Here is a 19,949-nt window from a genome sequence, read left to right as displayed (position 1 = left end):
AAGTCAGTAAGATGACTAACAAAAAAAAATCCTTCCTAACCTTGCTAAAAAATTAAAGTACACTAGAAAAACAACTTTCTCTACATACTTAACATTATCAGTGTGCTTTTAGCTTCAAAATGTCAACTGCTAAGCAATATGTTTAGAAATGGCTGCTATTGTATTGTATTATGAAGCACACACTGTCTCTCATGTAAGGAACTTGGTAACGTTAGTGGATAATATGTTTTTAGATTAACACCTGTTTTAATCAAAGGAATCTTTCATTCATTCAAAAGTTTACTTCAAGTAGAAATTACTTTTACGTAAATGGCTGACATAATTTCTTGCTGCAGTAAACAAATTTATTTAAGGATGAATGCAACGTATTTTCAATTATGCAGAGAATTTATGACAAATTTTTCTAGATTTTTTGACATTTACTTTTACGGGGTAGGACATATAAATTTCAGTTCAGGTTTTGTTCTTATTGTTTTTAAATAATAGCAAGTAATAATGTCAAAAGGTCATAATAATATGGAGATTTAAAAACTTTTCATATAGATATATACTTGTAAACATTATGTTCATCACTGGCGAAGTGCTTGCAGACACTTTAGAGTTTCTTGTCAACTAAGAAAACGTCGTTATGGCACCTTCAAAATCAAGGAAGGGCAGATACAAGAATGTTAGTGTCACTAAAGACGGCAATTTGTTAAAAGAAACTTCACCTGTCAAAAACGTGGAAAATGAAAACAAAACTGACGAACTAAAACATCCAAATAAACACCTTGAGGAAGTTATACTTCTGATAAGTAGAAGCCACAACAACGGTATTTTCTTTAAAGTTTTATTGTACTAAAAATATCTTTTTCTTTTTAATAACAAGAAGTCAGTAATCATACTGCTTTGAATAAACACACCTTAATTAGATAACCCCCCTCCCCCAAACTTAATGATTTTTTTGCATAAATACCCTCAAATATATTGTTGAAATATTTGAGTTCATTATGCACAAAACTTTTTTGTTGATGTTTCTCTGTAAAAATCTTCAGCTACCTCTTTGCATGATTAGAATATGTATATAAAAATGTTTTTAACTGCTTAAAGTTAATTCGCTCCCTGATATTATCGTGAACATTTTTAATAATTTTGCTTTAAAGAGAAAAGATCGAATGTGGAGAACCTAAATGGAGATTTACTGAGAAAAAAACTTCAGACTGAAAAATTCTTCACCAATTCTTTGTTGCTAGAAATAAAGGTATTTTATATTACTCTGAATTTAAATTTCATCACACATTATGACTTCTTATGTCCTTGCAGTGCACTTTACAATATTGGGGTCAAATACCTTTGTAAATTAAAAGGAAAATTTTAGGGCACAATAAGTTATAAAAAGAACTTTTCTAAGCACTATATATTTATAAATTGTATTGTTTGCATTGGGTTGATAATTGTTTGTTTAATTACTATAAAAATGTTATTTTCTTTAGGATTATTTTCAGCCTTTGTTGTCGATACAAGATCGTGAAAATAAATTGATTTATTTGGATGATGCGTTAAAAGTTTTAAGAGGTCTGATTGATATGTTGGAGAAAACAGATATTGATCAGCTTGAATCAGTAACTCTAGCTTGTAGCTTGGGTGAGTATGACGTGGTTCTCAAAAAACTCAGTAATAAAATTTAGAACGCATAGTATGAACGCTATTGGATTCCAGGCTCCAAAGTATAACTAGTTACTAGTTATATATTTCTTTTATGCCACCAAAATTTACAATTGCCATTGGCCGCTTTTTTAACTCGTTGTTATTCATGTCTTAAATTGTCGGATGTTGAGACTGAGCACAAGTATAAAAGTAATGAAAAATTTTTTCCTTTATTATATATAATATATTAATTGTTATACATAACAATTGTATTTCTTTGTGCTTTATGGGAGTAGCCATTGCATAAAAATTATTTTTACACCTTGTTTTTACACCATACCAAACAAAATTGGAGCTTTTCTCCAAAACTTGTTCTCTAAGAATCTCAAATTACTAGTCACCATCATTATTGTGCAAACACTTTCCACACTTTCTATAATTCGAGATTTAGCAGGTCGGTGTATATCGCAAAAGTCTAATTTTTGTGTTATGACTGTTTCTGGTAACTATTCTAAAAACAAAATAAACACAAATATGTTCTGACCTATCCATTTCAGTTGCATACTACAGCCTTGATCACAAATCATGAAGTACAAGTTTGTTATGTACATAAATACAATAACTTTAAACTAATTTATAACAATTATATTAACTCCCTTCGCATTTGAAAAATTAAATTTTCACTTGAGTTTCACCCAAGAATTTTTTTATTTGAAACTAAAATTCATGAGAAAGAAAAACAATTCCAATATGAAGCAGACTGGACTGATATGGTGCTACTTGTCACAGTGTTTTGAATAAAAGAGGTTTAGAATGTATTTTTTGTCTCAGAAAACAATGTATAATGTTTGAAATATTTTATTTGTATTCTATTTTAGCTTCAAAATCATTTTTGCACTGCTTTTCCCCAAAATTGGCATTGATTGAGGAACTGTGTGAAAAAGCTGTAAAACTTATGTTTCATATAATGAAGCAAATGTACAAAAAACCATACATAGCTGGATTAGTGGTTATCGTAAAAGATATGCTGAAATTGCTCATGCAGATGAAACAGCATGATGGATTTTTTAATGAAGACATAAAAAAGCTATTTTTCACCACACATCAAATGTGTTACGCATTATATGCTAAATTTTTACCTAATTGCATCAAAACAAAGTCTAGTGACCTCGCGTTGCTGTTCGAGTTACGGGTAATCAGTTTGGCTGTTTTGTCTTACGCAGATTGGCAAAAAAATAAATTTATTGAATGCACTGAAGAATTTATTCTCAGATGGAGGAAAATTTTATTTCAATCTTTTAGTTATGAAACAGAATATGTAGTAGAGAGTTTAACTTATCTTGTTACCACTTTAAATAAACTTTTAAACTGTGAAGAGTCTTTCAAACAGATAAAACGAATTAGATGGGAATTAACTTATTTATATTCTGGCATTATAATATCAAACAACTATGACATACGTTTTGAACGTGACTTTCAAAGCTTGCCCTGGAAAGGGTGTTTAGATCAATTGGATTTAGCGGGATTAAAAAACTTATGGATGCTAAAAAAAACACTAATGCAAGATTCATCGAGTTGTCATCACAAACTGACAATCATCACGAAGATCACGTCAGACTTTACATTGTGTTTGTTAAAATACATAGAAACGCAAGAGATCAATCTGTTCAAAATATTCGATTTCCTATCATTGTTAAAATTTGCACACAAACAACAGAAATATTTATGTAGATGTTTTCTCCAATTTCATTTAAATTTTTTACGAATATTACTAAAGACAAAAAGATTCATTCAAGCATTAAAAAGTTTGAAAGAAAGGGAGCAAAAGATGCATTTTCAATCTTTGTGTTATTGTTTAGCTGAGACATTAAAACAACTTTATGGGTTTCTTTTTACAACCAATGATGATACGTGTCAGGACTGCAAAAATGATGAAAATTCACGGTAAGTTCTACACATGTTTTGAATATAGAACTTAAACTGCTGCATTTTTTGGAAATTTTTAGTTTAGTTTTTTACCATTCTTTACCCTCTTTCAAATGGTGGCATCTATTTGTTGTTAATACCTCAATTTGGCAAAACAGAATTTTTACCTTTAAAGTGGCATATTCTCCATATTTTTCCAGAATATTTTGGTTTATTAGTTACCTATGAATTCACGAATTGTTTATACTACTGTACTGCAATTAAAAGAGACAGGGTCATTTTTTGACACAACAGTAACAAATTTAGGTTTATTTCTATCACCTAAACATATTAACTTGTGTCAAGAAGCTGTTCGTTGCCCACAAATACTGTCAGACATTAAGAAATTTAAAATGCTTTACGATGATGAAATACAAATCGTTTTTTTATCTCATTGTGACACTATTTTTAGATTGTGTATTGTCGAAGAATACAAAGATTTCGCAAACACTGTGTTAAACTTTGTGAATAAAGTTAACACAAACAACCATGAAGAAGATCTTCAAAAACTTGAAAATTGTTTTTATAAAATTTCAATAGCATTTAATGTGAATCGTGAATATGACCTCGCTGTCCCAGGTTTTTGTTTTGTTGTATCCTTTGCAACTAAAGTGATGGAAACTAATGACAATAAAGTATCTGACATTAAAGAGGTATGAGACTTTAGTATTTTGTTACGTCAAACTAGGTGACCTAGAAACCATGAATACCCATAATAATTTTCAAAAAAAGGTTGAAAACCTTACTTTGTTACTAATACAACTTTTTTTAAAAATATATCTTTCTAGCTACACAAAATAACTTATTTCGTTTATGGCCATATGTTTTAATGTTGTGCAATTCCATCATTTTTAGTCTTTTACATTTACCATCATTGTACCTAGGGCATTGCATCGGTGTAGTTAAAAATATATAAATGCCAATTTTACTATTTTAACACACATTTTTTTTATTTATGACTTCATTTTAGATCTGTGGAAAGTACAATGCTCTTATTCAGTGTTATACCAAGTTGGAAAAGACAAGTTTTGCATACAAAACAAGTGTACAATTGTTAAATAAACTGAAACTCATGTCTACCATTCTTTTTGGCGAGGTTGAACCATTTCTTTATACTCAAGTTCAATACTATGTCAAGCTCAAGTTTTGGCTGGCTGATTCAAATGAAAAATTAAAACCTAAACTTTTAAAAAGGTTTGCATTTGTTTTCTAGTTGATATTTTCTGTTCGTTTTGCACAATCTGAGTTCAGTATTTAAAACTGTCGTGATCTTATATTCTTCATCCCTTATTATAGAATTATTTGTTTTTTATACATCATTTGAGAAGAAATATTTTTAGTGAAAAACTATATTAGAAAGGTGATTCACCAACAATGAGTTTATTTGTTTCAATATATTTCGGAATTTTCTTTCATCATCAGGATAACTAAAATAAATAAAAGCAATAAATGCAATTTATTTATACTTTAAAGTAAAAAGCAAAAAACAATTTTTACAAAGCACATACAGTAAAATCTATCAACATTTCAAGTAAGTAATAAAATCAAATGTTAAAATCAGACAAGGAAATAACATTTAATTAGTTTAAAAATAAATTGTTAACACCCTGCTTCTGTACTCATCTTTGGTGTTTAAATGGGTTTGATTGCCCTGATCCACAGAGCTTCCAAAGTCATCAAATATTCTGCACAGCGGTGTGTTGACCCTAACATTGAGACTTCGTTGATTGTAATTGCTACGTTACAGCAATGCTTGGCGTGTTTTCCGACTGGTGTCGAGGCTGACAGGTATTCTTTGAAGCAAGTAATTAAATGTTGGACCGTTTCGATCTTTTTTGATCGAAAATTTTTGAAAGTGAGTTTTTGATGATAGGGTCATAAAATTCTGGAGGGTATTGATTTACATTTTGTTAAACTTTTGTGAAAATTATGCCATGTGCTACATATTTTGTAAATTCGATGGACAAATCCTGAAACTACTGATCTCTTTTTAAAAAACTATACTCTGAAGGAGTAAGTACTAGACATGCAGATGTGTTTGCGTATATCACTTGTGTGTAGAAGATGTAAGTTCACATGAATCGAAAAAGAAATTCAAGCCACCTAAAAATTGTCAACCAGGTACAGAAATTTGGTTTCTTCTGTACTGACCGACCACAATGGTACTTGAATATAAACGACTGTTAGCTTTGATATTTGAGGCTTGTTTATGACAAAATAACAAAACAGCCAGCTGAAATAAAATTCTAAACTGCTTAGATGTAATTAAACCCTGTTTTTAGCTGAGTGTCACATTTATCAAAAAAATTAAATGCTCTTTATATAAATCATTTTAGTTGTTTGCGTGATGAACTGGAAGAACTTCCTGAAAATATGGATGAATTTTGGTCTGTAGTGTTGCAGCATGAATATAACTTATGTAAAAAACAAAGGTAATATCGGCCTACATTTATTTTTCCTTTTATTTGTTTTTATGTAACTTTGCTATGTATTTATTTATGACAACCTGTTTAGCAGCAAGTATGATATTCATGACTTGCTCAAAAGATTAGTTGAATTACGTAAAGAACTTCATGAAAAAGAAGGGGATCTGCTGAAGTATTCATTGATGATGTTGGAATTTGCTTCCCTGTCGGTTTTTAAAAGAGATGAGAGGTATGGTTGTTTGTTGTACCCTTACAAGAAGTAAATTTTTTTTTTATTAAGATTCATTGGACTGCAAGAAATTTTCACGAAAACAGATGTTTACAAATTTTTCAGAAGGTTAATTTTTTTGCAAATGAGAAAGATTAATCATTATCCATACCATATATCATTAAAATTCAGCCAACCTATCCCAAACAAAATTAAATTTAAGGAGTTTTTTAGAAGTCTTGATTTTTCGATAATGCTTTTGGTATATTTTGCAATAAGAATTTTTACAAGCCAAATCCGAATCTTTTGCGAAATTTTACGAATTTATAAAAATTTGTTCTCACAAAAGGTATGCTAGTTTACAATAAATATTTTGATCTGAATGAAAATTGATTTAGACAGGCATAAAACATGCGATTTTAAACAGATCCACATATTTTACCAAAAACATGTCTCAAGCATTATTTTCGTTTGTGTAGACATCATTGGTGCCAGGAAGCAATTAGCACACTTGAAGAAATGCACAATCAACTATGCGATAGCGGAGATGACTTAGAATGGCATGTCCGTGATGTATTAGCAGTTGGTTATTTTCAAACAAGTGTCATGCAGTATGAGGAAAAGGTAATGGAATCGTCTGCAGATGAAAATCAACACATAAGTGATTTAATTGGAAGTTGTTCTGAAGAAAGTGATGACAGTGGTGGCAATCTTGTTGACAAATTAGTAAGATTTTCAACACAATATTTTTTATTTTTACTTCGGATTTAATCAATTGATTCATATCAAATAGAATTATTTTAGCTTAGGACAGCAGATTGAATTTTGCTTATGTTAATGTAATGCGAAGTAGTTCTACTTCAATAATACTTCTTTGTGTTGTATTTATGGACAGTTGACATGCCCAAAAAGTAAATGCAATATGCATTTTATTAATGAAAAAATTGCAGGTGCATGAGAATTTTTTAATAACTAGTTGTGTGTACTTTTTAAAGCTTTATACCTTCTATCTTTTTTTAGCCCTCTAACTAATTCTTACTTTTATTTCAATTGTCAGAGGAAAATTCGCTGAACCGACACAATATTCCATGCAACTCTTGAGACCTTGAAATTAGAATTCAAATGGAAATAAAGAAAACTAGTCTTATTGCTTAAATGTTTTTTTTTCTTAAACCTGTAGGTTCATTTTTTACATATCTAAATAAAATAATAATGTATTTTTTTAGCTCAACAATCAAAATTAGTAGAATTCTTTCTGTAATTTAACTTTGTTGGCCATAACAAATAAACAATTTGGGAGGTAAAAGATTGTCTAAAAGATTGGCAGTATATTAAATCTTGCAAAAGCTAGGGTTTCATATTTATCATGCTACAGACTCAATATTGTTTCCTGAACAGCAATAATATTATGTTGATATGCTACAGCAATATTTTTTCTGTTTAGCACGAGGAAGATTACCTTGACAAAGAATTTTTAATATCATTAAACATGGCGGTGGAGCTATGGACTGAAATCTGTCAACATGCTATGACTGTTGCACATGAAAAGGTTTTCTGTGCATAATATTTTTTTTGGATCCAGTAACTGATATTATTACTGTAGCTTTCAGTTTTAAAATTACTTAAAGCTTTCTATTTTAATAAAAATCATCATAGTTTTAGTATTACTTTTTTTAAAATTGTGAACACATTTGTATTGATTATAGAAGACCAGTTCTGTGTCCGTTGTGACTTTTACAAAGAGGATGTTTTATGTCTTCTTTGTTTGTTGATAAATTAAGTATTTGTTGACATTACATTACTTTAGTGTCCCTAACATAATTTATTGCACTTTATAACTTTAAGGCAATAATAACATGTGAAAACCAACGTATCCTACCACGGTGGATAACCTAAGATCACCTGAGACCAGTGTTGGGAAAATTTCCCAAACAAACCAAAGACGCTTAAGTCGTGATTTTATAGCAAGATTTTTTTTATTTCAGAATCAGGCTGCACTTTTCCAAAATGGTGAGCAAGCTGCTAAACTTTTGTATGATAGTGCTGTCTTTTATTCCTTAGTAAGTCAGGTTAGTCAAGTTGTAATTGTCCACACATTTTATGTCTATTGTTTCTCACTTTACAAGAAATCTATCAAAAAAAGTTCATCCAAAAGAATTTATTGAATTTTCTCTATAGAACTTTAATGCCATTCAAGCTGCCTATTTATCTGGATTTATATATCAAATCCTTTCATCTGAAAGTGCGGCAACAGAATTTATTGAAAAACAAACAATGGCTTGGTCATTTGCTGCAATGCAATTTCTTAATATTAAAAATACAAGTAAAGGAGAAGCATTGCTTGAAAAATTAAAGGCAATGAAAGTGGAATCTAAGCCGACCCAGCATCAAATAGATGTTACTACTGCAGCTTATTTACTTACTAGTGGACAGGTGAGTGGTTATTTTTCAGCTAGCAAACTTCAAGTTGTCAATAATACTCGCTGTCTGTCTGTCTCTAAGCCAATTTAGGATCCAGGGGTTTTGTAATCAAAAATGCCATTATAATTTTGGTCATAATCATATTAATAACACCTGGCTAAGTAAATTTCATTACTTCGTGTTAATGATGTAGAGCGTTTGCTTCGAGTGCGGGAGGTTTTAGGTTCAAACCCTGGCCGAGTCATGTCAGAGACAAAAGTGTGAATCTATCCTTTCTATTTAGCGCTATAGGATTCATATCTTAGGCAGTTGTCTAGTTAAACATTTGCTGTGCTTGCACGACTTATATAGCTCAAATGGGAGCTTTAAATGCAATAGGACCCCTTAGCATGACCTGCGTTGATAGTAGTACCCATAGGAACTGAAGAGGCTGGGTAAATAATTTCAATAATGATAATAATAACGGGCGGGAAGGTTGCATGAAATAATGTTGCAGGAAGTATGTACAACGTCCAATCCTTTGTGGAATTATTCATGGATTAACGACTAGGGAGATTAAATTGTTGATCTACATTAGAATAAATGTATTGTTTGCGTTTTACATGATAAAAAATCCATTTTTGACGTTTGTTAGTTACACCCCTGTCTGCAGCCTACCAGTTGCAGAGCATTGGACAATTGATGCTGTTTACCTATTTTGAAAAAAGAGCTAAAAATCGAGGTTTGCATAGTTGTAGGAGCATCTCTTCTTGTTTTGGCACGTTTTTTTAGATGTCGTCTTCTTGGATGTGTTTGGCGTTTTATCAGCAGGTTGATTTCAGGCATATGCATTTTTAAAGCTCTTATAAGGCCTCTCACAAGGATTGTCTGGCCTCAATAGCTAAATTGATGAGACGTGACTACAGCGAAACGTGTCTTCAGCTTAAATTTACAATTTATAATTTTAGATTGACCCATCAGTATGTATATTAAAGAATGTACTCGAAGATCTGTCGTCCGAAAAAACAAAGATGGCATTTACACTAAAAAGCGATGTGTTTTATCTACTTTCATTTTTAAAGTTGCTACCATCAGCTAAGAAAAACGAAGAACTCTCAACTGAAGGTAAAATGTATTATCTCTTTATTAATATCCCTATTTTTTCTTTAATATGTCTATCGAGATCACTTCATGCTAAACAGGCACGGAACACGTATGGAATCCAATCTACAGATTTTGTCAGGCGCTACACCTGCAGTGTAACAATGAGTCTCTAAAATCATATAATGTCCTGCCTAAAAAAAAATATTAGATTTTATAATAGAAATAATGATAGTGGTGATAAAAGTAATAAAAAATTATTTAGATAATTTTGAAATTTTCTTGTCTTCGATGCAATTGACGTAAACACTAAAAAAACTGTAAATGTATATCAACTGTATGTATATCATATAAGGGTCATACTACCTTAATTTCTACTGATGTTAGGTGCACAAATAACAAGAGCATGTTGACATACTGTGGACAAAAATTATTCTCTGGAGGAATTATTCCTTTAAACTTTTAATGATGTTGTTTTGTTGTTATTGAATGATTCTGTTTCACTTATTAGATGGCTGCAACTTTAGGGGCCACCCTATTTAGTAGGAACAACAAACCACAATGTGGGGATGTGGTCTGAGTACTGGTGTGCTCTTTTTATCAAAATGATGTGATTAGCCTTAAAGAGGGTGTCGACTTATCTTTTTTTATGTTGATATTTAGCTGTGGTAGATGAACACTTTCCAGCAAAGTCTCCTTTCCCTCTCGTTGCTGACAGTTTGAAATTTTTAAGAAGTTTGTACGAGGCTTGTATCTTGCAATTGCAAGTTGACGGTAAGTTCCAAAATAATAGTGATCATATGTAATGAAGTGGGCATGACTTTCAGTGGGTATACTTAGATGTTAGTACATTTTAATAAGTTAAGATTTATGTAAGGAGCCACGTGGAATAAATGAAAAAGCAGCAGAAAAAAACCCTGTTGTGATAAGAAAAGTCAAGCTTGATTATTTTAGGAGGCGTGTAGTCAATCAATGAAGTGGATTGGTAACGCTTGATATCCAATAACAAAAAAATAATGAAAGTTACTTTTTAGGTGGTTTTACGTTTTCGTCAAGTTGGTTAATCCTTGATAAACTTATAATGTGTCTATCTTATCAAGCTGAGTTGTTAAAACAGCAAGGATCTGGATTAGAAGCTAAATCCTATCTCAAAGAAGCTCTATTACTTGCTAAAAAGTTCCATCTCTCATTCAGGTAATTATCTTTCTATAGCCTTACCCTGCAGCGCTGTACAATATGTAAAAGGCTCGTTAATGACCAGTTTCATCGCTGTCCCTTCTTCTAGTTATTATTCCTCGGTCTCAGAGCTAGTTTGTTATAATAATATGTTACGTCTTGGATTCTTCATGTCAATAATGTTTTAAGGATTAGTTAAGCCATTACCTTTCTATCGATCAATCATCTCTGCAGCACTTGGAAAGGTAATGTGCAGGGTTACTTACAAGTTATTTATAACTTAAGACTTCATAATCGGAAGAGCATTAAAAATGATTTTTTTTTCACATGAGTAAAATTGTTTTTTGTTTTTATAGAGTTGTTGATATCCTTCAGAAACTAGCTTCTGTTGACATGATGCTGCACAATGAGTTATCCTTCAATCAGTGTTTCAATGCAACAACAAAAATCTTACAATCCTCAGTTCTGGATTGTTTACAAAACGATGATTTATATTTGCCTGAGTTTGTCACACATGTTCCTGAATGTTCGTGCAATTACTGTGTGTACCCTAAACTTCAAGAAATTCATATTTCCTTGTACCTGCAATACATCGAAAGCAGAAGACAATTTTTCAAAACTACGCTTGATGATGAGCGATGCCAGCAGATTGTTGATGCGCTGATCGAAAATGCAAAAAATCGATATACAGAATCTTTTCATCAAGTGACTAAATTAATCGATTTAACTGCCAATTGCAGTGATGAAGGAAATGTGACTGAAGAAACAATAAAGTCGGTAAAAAGGAAAGTGACAAAGAAAAAAAGAGTTAAAAAGTCTACCCCTGTCAGCCAAGTTGATACCGAGCTGCATTATTTTTCTAAATACGATGTAGAAGCAAAGATTATTAAGCCAAGCTTAAAACAAACAAATATTTGTATGATTCAAACTGTGGAGCAGTTGATTGTAAACATGGAAAAAACCAAACCAATGCACGCCACTCAGCACGAATTTCATCGTCTCACTGCACAGCTTTATTGTCTTCGAAGTTTGTTATGTCTTGGAGAGGATATCATACAAAAACATTGGTACAAAAGTAAGACTGTGGAAAGTGGTAGTGAAACAACAAGAGAATGCAGCGTTGCTAAGAAAGGTAGATCTCAAGGTCGAAATAAAGTTGAAAAGAAGCCCACTAGAAAAGCTAAGTCTCAGAAAAAAGTGAAACAAGAGGTATTGTCAGAAGAAGAGGAGCATGCAGCAGGTTTTAGTATGCATAACTTCATAGAGGATCTTAAGAAAGCACTTTCTGTGTTAAACCCATACACAGACACACTCATCATTAAGGCGATTTATCAAATCTTGTCGGCCATATCAGGCATATCTGATGTTAACCTTGCCACAACTTCACATCTGCTGTCATCAGCGAGAATTCTTCATCAACAGATCGTTAGTTCGTGCAGCAAGAAAATACAGTAGGTTTTCTCTTTTTAATCTAATGAAAATATTATGGTGTCACTCAAAAGATGAAAAATTTGGAAAGCTCACAGTGTTTTATTAACGAGAGGAACCAGAAATCTTGAGAGGATTTTGTAAGATTTAGGTTCGGAGGGGTGGGGTAATTGTTGGCACCTATGGTAAGTTACAGTCATTAACAAATTTTGAAAAGGATATTTGCTACCCATTGTGTTTTTCAGGAATTATATCGTGTATCATTTAATATTCAGAGCCTGTCCCAGTAGGAATATATATCCGCATTTTCAGTCAGTGTTTTTAGGTAAAAAAAATGAGAGTTCTCATTGCTTGTTGTGATGCTGTAAGCTGTTGAGTTTAATTTTGTCTTGTGTTTTTTTTCTGTAGGAAACTAAAAAGTGAAAAGAAGGTAAGGATCCAAAATATTTTGCTGTCATTGTTTGCGATGTTGTTATTGTCACTGTCACTACTGAATGATGATTGCTACATGCAATAGAAAACGTCTCACTGTGATGTTATATTTTTAGAATGGTCTAAGTGAATCCAAACTACTTTCTACAACTAACATACTGGAAAAGTACAGTGATCCAGAATTTGTGTTCAGTGAAGAAAAAATACAACCTTTGATAGACAAATACATACCTGAAGGTAGGAAAACAACAGGTTGTCAGTACTGTGGCCCACTCTAAGTGTCAAAATATCTAGCGAATATTTCATAAATATTTTGATATTATGTGAACAACAGGACTCCTTACTGTCACAGTTTGTAACCCGAGTAGTTGTAGCCTGGCACGTTCGGAGGGTCATATATTTCACGTTCAATTTAGTCAAACGCAGCTTACGTATCGATCAAGTATTATATCTGACGTTAAGATTTAGTTACAACTATCTTGTTATCCGCAACTATATTGCGAATAAGCCGAAAATATTTAGACTGCCAAGTTCGTATCGGAGAGAGTATCTAGTAACCAGAACAATTCATCGTGACATGTTTATGTCTAGGAAGATTTTTCAAATAATGTTTCTATGCTTTTTCAACTTTCACCATACTGCAATCTTACTGCTTTGAACTTGTGAGTGAATAATAAAACCTCGTCGTTTTGTTTACTTTAACCATTGGAACACAGGAATTCTTAGGAAAATGTTTTGTGTTGGAAATTGGGCGTAAATCCTGACTTAGATGCTTCTATTAGATGTTTATGCTTTTTAAATATTTCTGGATGTAGACAAAATGCTTGTATTACCACTACAGAATTTAAAATTGTAAGGTTTGTGTATTTGGTTCTAGGTTGGTGTATATGCAGTCTGTCACAATCTGAGGTGAATTCTAAAAAATATTTGATGATAAGCAGGGTGGAAGCTTTTAAACCTGCAGCTATTGTAAACATCAGCTTATCCAATTGTGAAGAGCAGGTGATTAATCATTAAATTGCCTTTTGTTGTTTCAAGCTTGTGTATATATATTTTTAAATAAGCTGATAGCCAGAAGTATTTGTTTATGTTTGGTATTTCTTTGCGTCTGAGGTTTCGTTTGAGAGAAACTGAATTTGATAACCTCGAAAAAAGCTTAGTTAACTAGTCTGATAAGCTGACAAAGAAGGGCACGATAACTAAAATAATGACCTCCCCCCTTGTGTGAAAGTCCCAAAATCAAAGGAACGCCCTGGGCGTAAAGACAATTTACTATAGCTCCAGTGATTCTGTCAAGGCAAGTAAATCATTCTTTCTTAGAATCCTGCAGGTAAGAGTGTTGTGTGTGATCTCATCGCAGCGTTTAATGACGACTCTGAGGATTTATTTGAGAAGTTTTTATCCATACAACAACAGAACATGGATAGCATGAAATTAAAAGACAGGAAATCATGGTGGAATGAAAGATATCGACTGGATCAACAGTTAAAGGTGATACTTGTCTCACAGCAAATCATTTGTTTTACGTTCATTGAAAAATTCGCCTAAGTGTTTACTGTTTTTTATATAGAGTTATAGTGCGGCTCTACTGGTGTTATTATGCAGTCTGACTGTCAGAACTAAGACAGCGTTTGAACTATCAAGGGTTGACAATTATGTTTTAGTTAACAGATGTATTCGGATTTGATTTTCTTTGTATTTCAAAGTTTAAAAAGAAATAAACAACACGGAGAAATAAGTCAATGTTGATTTGTTCTATAATGCGGAAATTGTGTCAAAAGCAGCTAGCGCGTTTTTAACGTTAGTTACTTGACCCACACCTCTGTCAAAAGTAGAAAATTTGTTTGCCCATTTCGAAAAGGAGCTGAAAAACGGACAATTTCCAAATATTTTATCCAGGGTTGTAGGTTGCAGTGGGCATCAACAAAGGATGGTAAAAATGCTGATAAAAATGAGTTTTTGCACCCAGTCTGTCTACAAATTTCTCCTGTCGTTTTAGTCCATCATGTCAAAGTTAGAGAACGAATGGCTGCAAGGATGGAAAGGCTTGTTGCTTGGTAACATTGATGACGATGAAGAAGAAAGAAAAATATTAAAAAATGTGGAAAGTATTATGGATGAGATTACAACATCTTTTGGAGTGGAGACAAATAGCGTATTAGTTAAGGTTAGCTTTTCAATTCAGGGTACTTGCAGGACTAACTTCACCTTTATTGCGTCATTAAAAGAGCTTCAAACAAAGTTGAATTGTTAATGACATTCGAATTTCAATCGAATTAAATACGCTAAAGAAAATAATTTTTCCGGATTTTGCTAGTTTTTTTAAATCTCGCGAAAATTAGTTTCTCTTAAAATTAATGGGAAAGTTACTATTCCGGAAAATTAATTCTTGCTAAATTCAGATTTTTCTGGCTCTTTTTTTTCTAGCTACTGATTTAGCTAGAACTACATATAATATATATGAACTTTAATTTCAACATTTTTTATCTTTAAGTCCTTGAAAACAGCTTAAATTGAGAAATTCTCGCAAATTATTAGCACTTACCAACTTCGCAAAAACTTAATGTTATTTTCAAAAAAACTTTTGCGAAAATTAATTTCCTTAAGGTACATAGGTGATATTTTTAAGCTAAATAATTGTTACAAATATGGATACAACATCTGGCGGTGCTTTCATCGTTTTACTGAGAGCTATATACAACTCATAAATCAACTATTTACAACTCATGAGGCTTGGTATTTTTACTACTATTTTTACTACTATCGCTTGTTTTAGTTGATTTCCCAAGTATTACTCAAGTATTTTATATTGCTATATCTACTTCTCTTTCAGGCTTTAATCAATGGATTTAATTATTGCTCTGAATCCCATCTCCTGGAAAGTTTAAGATTTATGTTTGGTGATGCCAACGCGGAGAATGCCCTTAAGGTCAGATATTGTTTCCCTGTTGCATTGTTATTCACTCGTTTAAGGTGGCAGTAACCCTTTTAAAAATCGGAAATTTTTTTTATTACATAATTAGTTATGAAAGATTGTTTTAAGACTATATATTCATTTTTTCTGTTATAACACACACGATTTTATCTTTCACCAAAAATATTAGCCTCAACAATTTCTCTTTAAGATAAATTCATGAATAATTAATTAGTTCTGCCGAATATAGTTTAAGTCTATATTGTACGGAAAGAAATGACGTAATTATTAAAGAGAAACGTTAATAACAACAAAGATGGCGCATTATGTAGAAATTTGAGACGATCGCACGAGCTTTAACTTTCGATAGCATTTTCGTTTTACTTAAAAATTTTCAGACATGCTTGGTGAATCATGCAGCCATGATACAGTGTGCGGAAATCTTTTTATTTGTAATATTTTTCTTTTAACAGTGTTCGATGCAGCAGGGGATGCTAACAAAGAATCTTTTGAAAAAAACAAAAGGCTTTTGTTAAAAAATAAGAATAAATTAAAAAAGTCCGCACGCCGTTTTAACAGGGTTAACCCAAGGCTCATTTAAAACCAGAAGCTGATGAAAAATAACGAGATTGTAAAAAGTTGGAGCTCGAAGAAGCCGATATTTTTCTTGTTTCTGATACATTTTTAAATAGAGATTTCTGCTGACTCAGCAATTTTAGTGTTAAGTTAAAATCATTTTATTATGTATTAAGGCCTATATTTTTGGGAAATGGTAAAAAATAGTATAAATAAACACTGAGTAAATAATTCAGCTATTTGGACAGCTATAAAAGGGTTACTGCCACCTTAATTAAAACTCCCGTAATACGAATGAGTGTTACATAAAAAATTGATATTGGTTACTTCTGTTTTTATTTGCCTTTTTATTTTAGATATTTAAAAAACATATCAAACAGCCTGTTAAAACAAAGGGAAAATCTAAATTAGGGTACGTTTGTTTAAATGTTTAACTATAATTCGAGATATGAAAGGGGTATGGAATATTGCTAACTCTTGCCTCCTTACGATCAACTTCATTAGTTTTTTTTCTATTGAGCGAGAACAATAGGGAATTAAAAACACCCTTTGTGCAAATGAATATTTTGTAAAAGTTGTGAATTTATTTCATTTTTTAAGCCTTTTCTTTGAACCTGAAACTTAAATTGAAATTTCTGTTACATTTTATTAGATCTGAGTCATCAGAGAGTTCAATTACAAAAAGAAAGCCTGTGATACTAGTGTTAGACAAGGTAAGACTTTATTTTTATCTACCAAAGTAAAAAAGAAAACACGCAGTGCAACATGGTCGCATTTGAAACAATGTACTTTGATTCTGTATTTGACACAAAATAACGCATACGCTCTTAGACTATACAGAAATTACCCTGGGAAAGCATACCAATTCTTCGGGATCAACCAATTTCTCGGATGCCGTCACTTTTACTTGCAGCTACACATTGTATGAACAATCAGGTAAGTTTAAATCATGTGTGTGTACAGCAGATACGCTGTTTAAAAGATGTAATGATTAGTTTTTAATTCTTTGATTAAATTACACTCTTTTTTATAAAAAAAAAAAAAAAAATTAAACATGACGTCATGTATTTGATATAAATGGGTGCTGTATTTAGGAGTTTGTCCAGGTATGCGGTGATGTAAGTAATATCTAGATAAATATGAATACCTATATCCTACTTATCACTTATACTAACAATTGTTTCTCATTACCTAACTTATGATGCCTCATAATGTGTTCACCAAATGTCTTCTGTTAAAAATGGTTTTTTTTTATTCGTAGGAACTTTTGTTAAATGGAGTATCAACAGAAAAAGGATTTTATATTGTGAATCCAAGAAACGATCTTAAGCGCACTGAGGAAATATTCTCTGAGTGGTTCAAGAGGTAACTTTGATGTTTATTTCTGTATCTTGATAACTAAATAAATATGCCAGAATACAATGTGTTCCTGTGTTTCTTAGGCACGCAAAGTCAGTCATCTTGAATGCTTTTTGTTTAATTTTTTTTGTGTTTTTTTTTGTGTGTGTTTTTTTTTTTGGTTTTATCAAAATAATATGTATTTTGAAAAAAAATAGTCATTAGCAACAGGTAGGATTCTTACGGGCCTGTTTCCTGTTTTGTCTTAATTTTATGATTTTTCTGGGCTTGTCAATGTGTGTGTAAATCGTTTTATATTATTTTGAAAACAATGGGTTTTTTGAAAAAATTATTTTGGTGGTCTTTTAAGGCTTGGTTTTTCAATGTGCAGGCACATAGTATTATAATTTGTTTTTTGATTGTTTTTCTTTACATTGTAGCAATGGTTGGGAAGGTATCGTGGGTAGAGCTCCCACTACAACAGAATACACTGAAGCTCTCACAGAAAATGATTTATTTATGTAAGGATAATTATATACCTGTTCGTTGTTACCACATATTTTATTCTAGACATGGTGGTCACGGAAATGGACTCGGGTTTTGTTTTAGAAATCGAGGCCACGGAAGTGAACACATTTTATTTTAGACAGTGGTCACGGAAGTTTCTCTTCTATGGGTATAATAACACGTATTTTATTTTAGATATTGTGGCCATGGTAGTGGTCAGGAGTATCTTCGATGGGAGGCACTACAAAAACTTGAGTGTAGGGCGGTTTCAATATTAATGGGTTGCAGTAGTGGGAAACTGACTGTATGTACAATCGTTTTTTTTTACCTCGCATTTTTATTATTATTTTTCATTACCGAATTATCCATTTCATGAAATTACAGTTTTAAAAATTAAATGTGAACAGTACGTCAGAGTTCTTTATCCTACAGCACGGTTTTTTCTTGTGTGTTTTACATTGATATGTTATTTCGTACATCAGGTTTGTGGAGAATTGGAAGCACGTGGCATGGTACAGTATTATCTATTAGCAGGATGGTAAGTTTCTTGAAGTTGTTGTAGCTCATTCTTGTAACCATAAGAGTTTGTGTTGATTGCCTTAATCATTACTTTAATTTCAAAAAGATTGCTGGAAGAATAGAATCACACTTTTTGTTATTAAATCGCGATTGGCCGTAAACTTAAACGCCTGCAGGTCTGCAGATGGAATAATATATTTGTATTCTGATAGACTCCATAGATAATTTAAATATTTTACGTACCACGAAAAGGAAATTCTTAGGTTGTTTTCTTTTCATTGACCGCGAAATTTGATTCGCAAAATTAGGGAGACTTTCTTCCCGCAACAATTTCTAAGACCAAGTGTATGAATCGTCCACATACATGCCTTTCATAATGTTTTTTTAGTCCGACGGTTGTCGCTAATTTATGGGATGTAACGGATAAGGATATCGACTTATTTTTGGAATCACTACTCAACCTTTGGATGACAAAGTCAAAAGGAACTGATATTGCGCAATGTGTTAGTGAAGCAAGACAAGTGTGTAAATTACCTTATCTGATTGGTGCTGCTCCCGTTGTTTATGGTTTACCGATAAAAAGTCGGAAATAGGCTGGCTTAAAGAAGAAGCGAGATTGGATACGTCAAGGACTAGGCATTATTCAGAAATAAAAAAGATGATGGAGAATGGTTTTATGTTGTTGTTTTTTTTATATTCGATATGTGATGAATTTTATTTTAATTTATATCTATAAATATCTAACTCTAATGATTAATATCCCTTTTTCTTTATTTTTGTTTCAACCCCTGCAGTTGTCTTAATAAAAGAATCAAGAACATTGTGCATTCACAAGTTATTGAACTGACTTTATTTTTATAAGCAACCCAATTTTGGGGAACAAGGGTAGATTGCTTAGCACCATTTTTTTTACCTGACCCAGAACTGGCATCGTGAACCCTACCCTCACTGAAATTCGTTTATTTAATTTGATTCGTTGTGTCTGTAGCGTAGTGGACAAAAAAAATTCTGACGATTCGTTAGTGCTGTTTATGCATTAGTATGTATTGCTTCTGAGAAGTCTTGCCGCAGTCCAAGAAGAAGGGAAAGGGTTCTAAGTGAGAAAACATTGTTGAGGGAATGAGTGTAAGGTCTAAAGGTTGATATTGAAGATGGTTAATTTTTTACCCAATTTTAGGCCTAGACCCTCAGCAAGTGAGGTACTTCTTACGCAAAGGTACTTCTTTTCGTTTCTCTTATTTACCAACATAGAAACGGCAAATAAATTACTTGAGGGTTGTTTTAGTTTCTAGCATCTTTGGTTGTTATGATTTTGTTTGCAGCTCTGGCCTCC

General features: G+C 32.1%; 1 protein-coding gene across 3 annotated transcripts; it reads left to right on the top strand.

Moving 5' to 3' along the window:
- The first annotated feature begins 303 nt into the window (after nucleotides 1-303).
- Nucleotides 304-19,373, top strand: LOC130622695 (uncharacterized). 3 transcript variants are annotated; one of them, XM_057438187.1, is made up of 30 exons: nucleotides 304-812; nucleotides 1,143-1,240; nucleotides 1,473-1,623; nucleotides 2,505-3,570; nucleotides 4,004-4,244; nucleotides 4,562-4,785; nucleotides 5,928-6,023; nucleotides 6,109-6,246; nucleotides 6,705-6,951; nucleotides 7,670-7,774; nucleotides 8,211-8,294; nucleotides 8,404-8,658; nucleotides 9,594-9,750; nucleotides 10,390-10,500; nucleotides 10,761-10,920; nucleotides 11,259-12,353; nucleotides 12,739-12,760; nucleotides 12,879-12,999; nucleotides 13,640-13,764; nucleotides 14,083-14,253; nucleotides 14,762-14,929; nucleotides 15,596-15,691; nucleotides 16,609-16,664; nucleotides 16,905-16,965; nucleotides 17,084-17,188; nucleotides 17,514-17,617; nucleotides 18,031-18,111; nucleotides 18,293-18,401; nucleotides 18,580-18,635; nucleotides 19,005-19,373. In XM_057438187.1, the coding sequence occupies exons 1-30, from the start codon at nucleotides 629-631 to the stop codon at nucleotides 19,207-19,209; spliced, it is 5,892 nt and encodes a 1,963-aa protein (XP_057294170.1). In that variant the 5' UTR covers nucleotides 304-628; the 3' UTR covers nucleotides 19,210-19,373. The 3 variants fall into 3 exon arrangements, with proteins under 3 accessions (XP_057294170.1, XP_057294171.1, XP_057294169.1); XM_057438188.1 differs by having other exon boundaries at nucleotides 6,106-6,246; nucleotides 8,211-8,285; XM_057438186.1 differs by having other exon boundaries at nucleotides 307-812; nucleotides 6,106-6,246.
- Nucleotides 19,374-19,949: the final 576 nt, after the last annotated feature.

Source organism: Hydractinia symbiolongicarpus, chromosome 12, assembly GCF_029227915.1.
Source record: "Hydractinia symbiolongicarpus strain clone_291-10 chromosome 12, HSymV2.1, whole genome shotgun sequence".
Lineage (NCBI taxonomy): Eukaryota > Metazoa > Cnidaria > Hydrozoa > Anthoathecata > Hydractiniidae > Hydractinia > Hydractinia symbiolongicarpus.
The sequence above is the reverse complement of the archived record's forward strand: the minus strand, read 5'-3'. Positions and strand labels throughout refer to the sequence as shown.

What these genes read in the sequence shown, in the direction of transcription:
- LOC130622695 (XM_057438186.1), top strand. Translation starts at nt 629, where the DNA reads ATGGCACCTTCAAAATCAAGGAAGGGCAGATACAAGAATGTTAGTGTC. An exon ending in GCAATCTTGTTGACAAATTA is followed by an intron (nt 6,952 to 7,669) that starts GTAAGATTTTCA and finishes TTTTCTGTTTAG; the next exon opens with CACGAGGAAGATTACCTTGA. An exon ending in AACTAAAAAGTGAAAAGAAG is followed by an intron (nt 12,761 to 12,878) that starts GTAAGGATCCAA and finishes TTATATTTTTAG; the next exon opens with AATGGTCTAAGTGAATCCAA.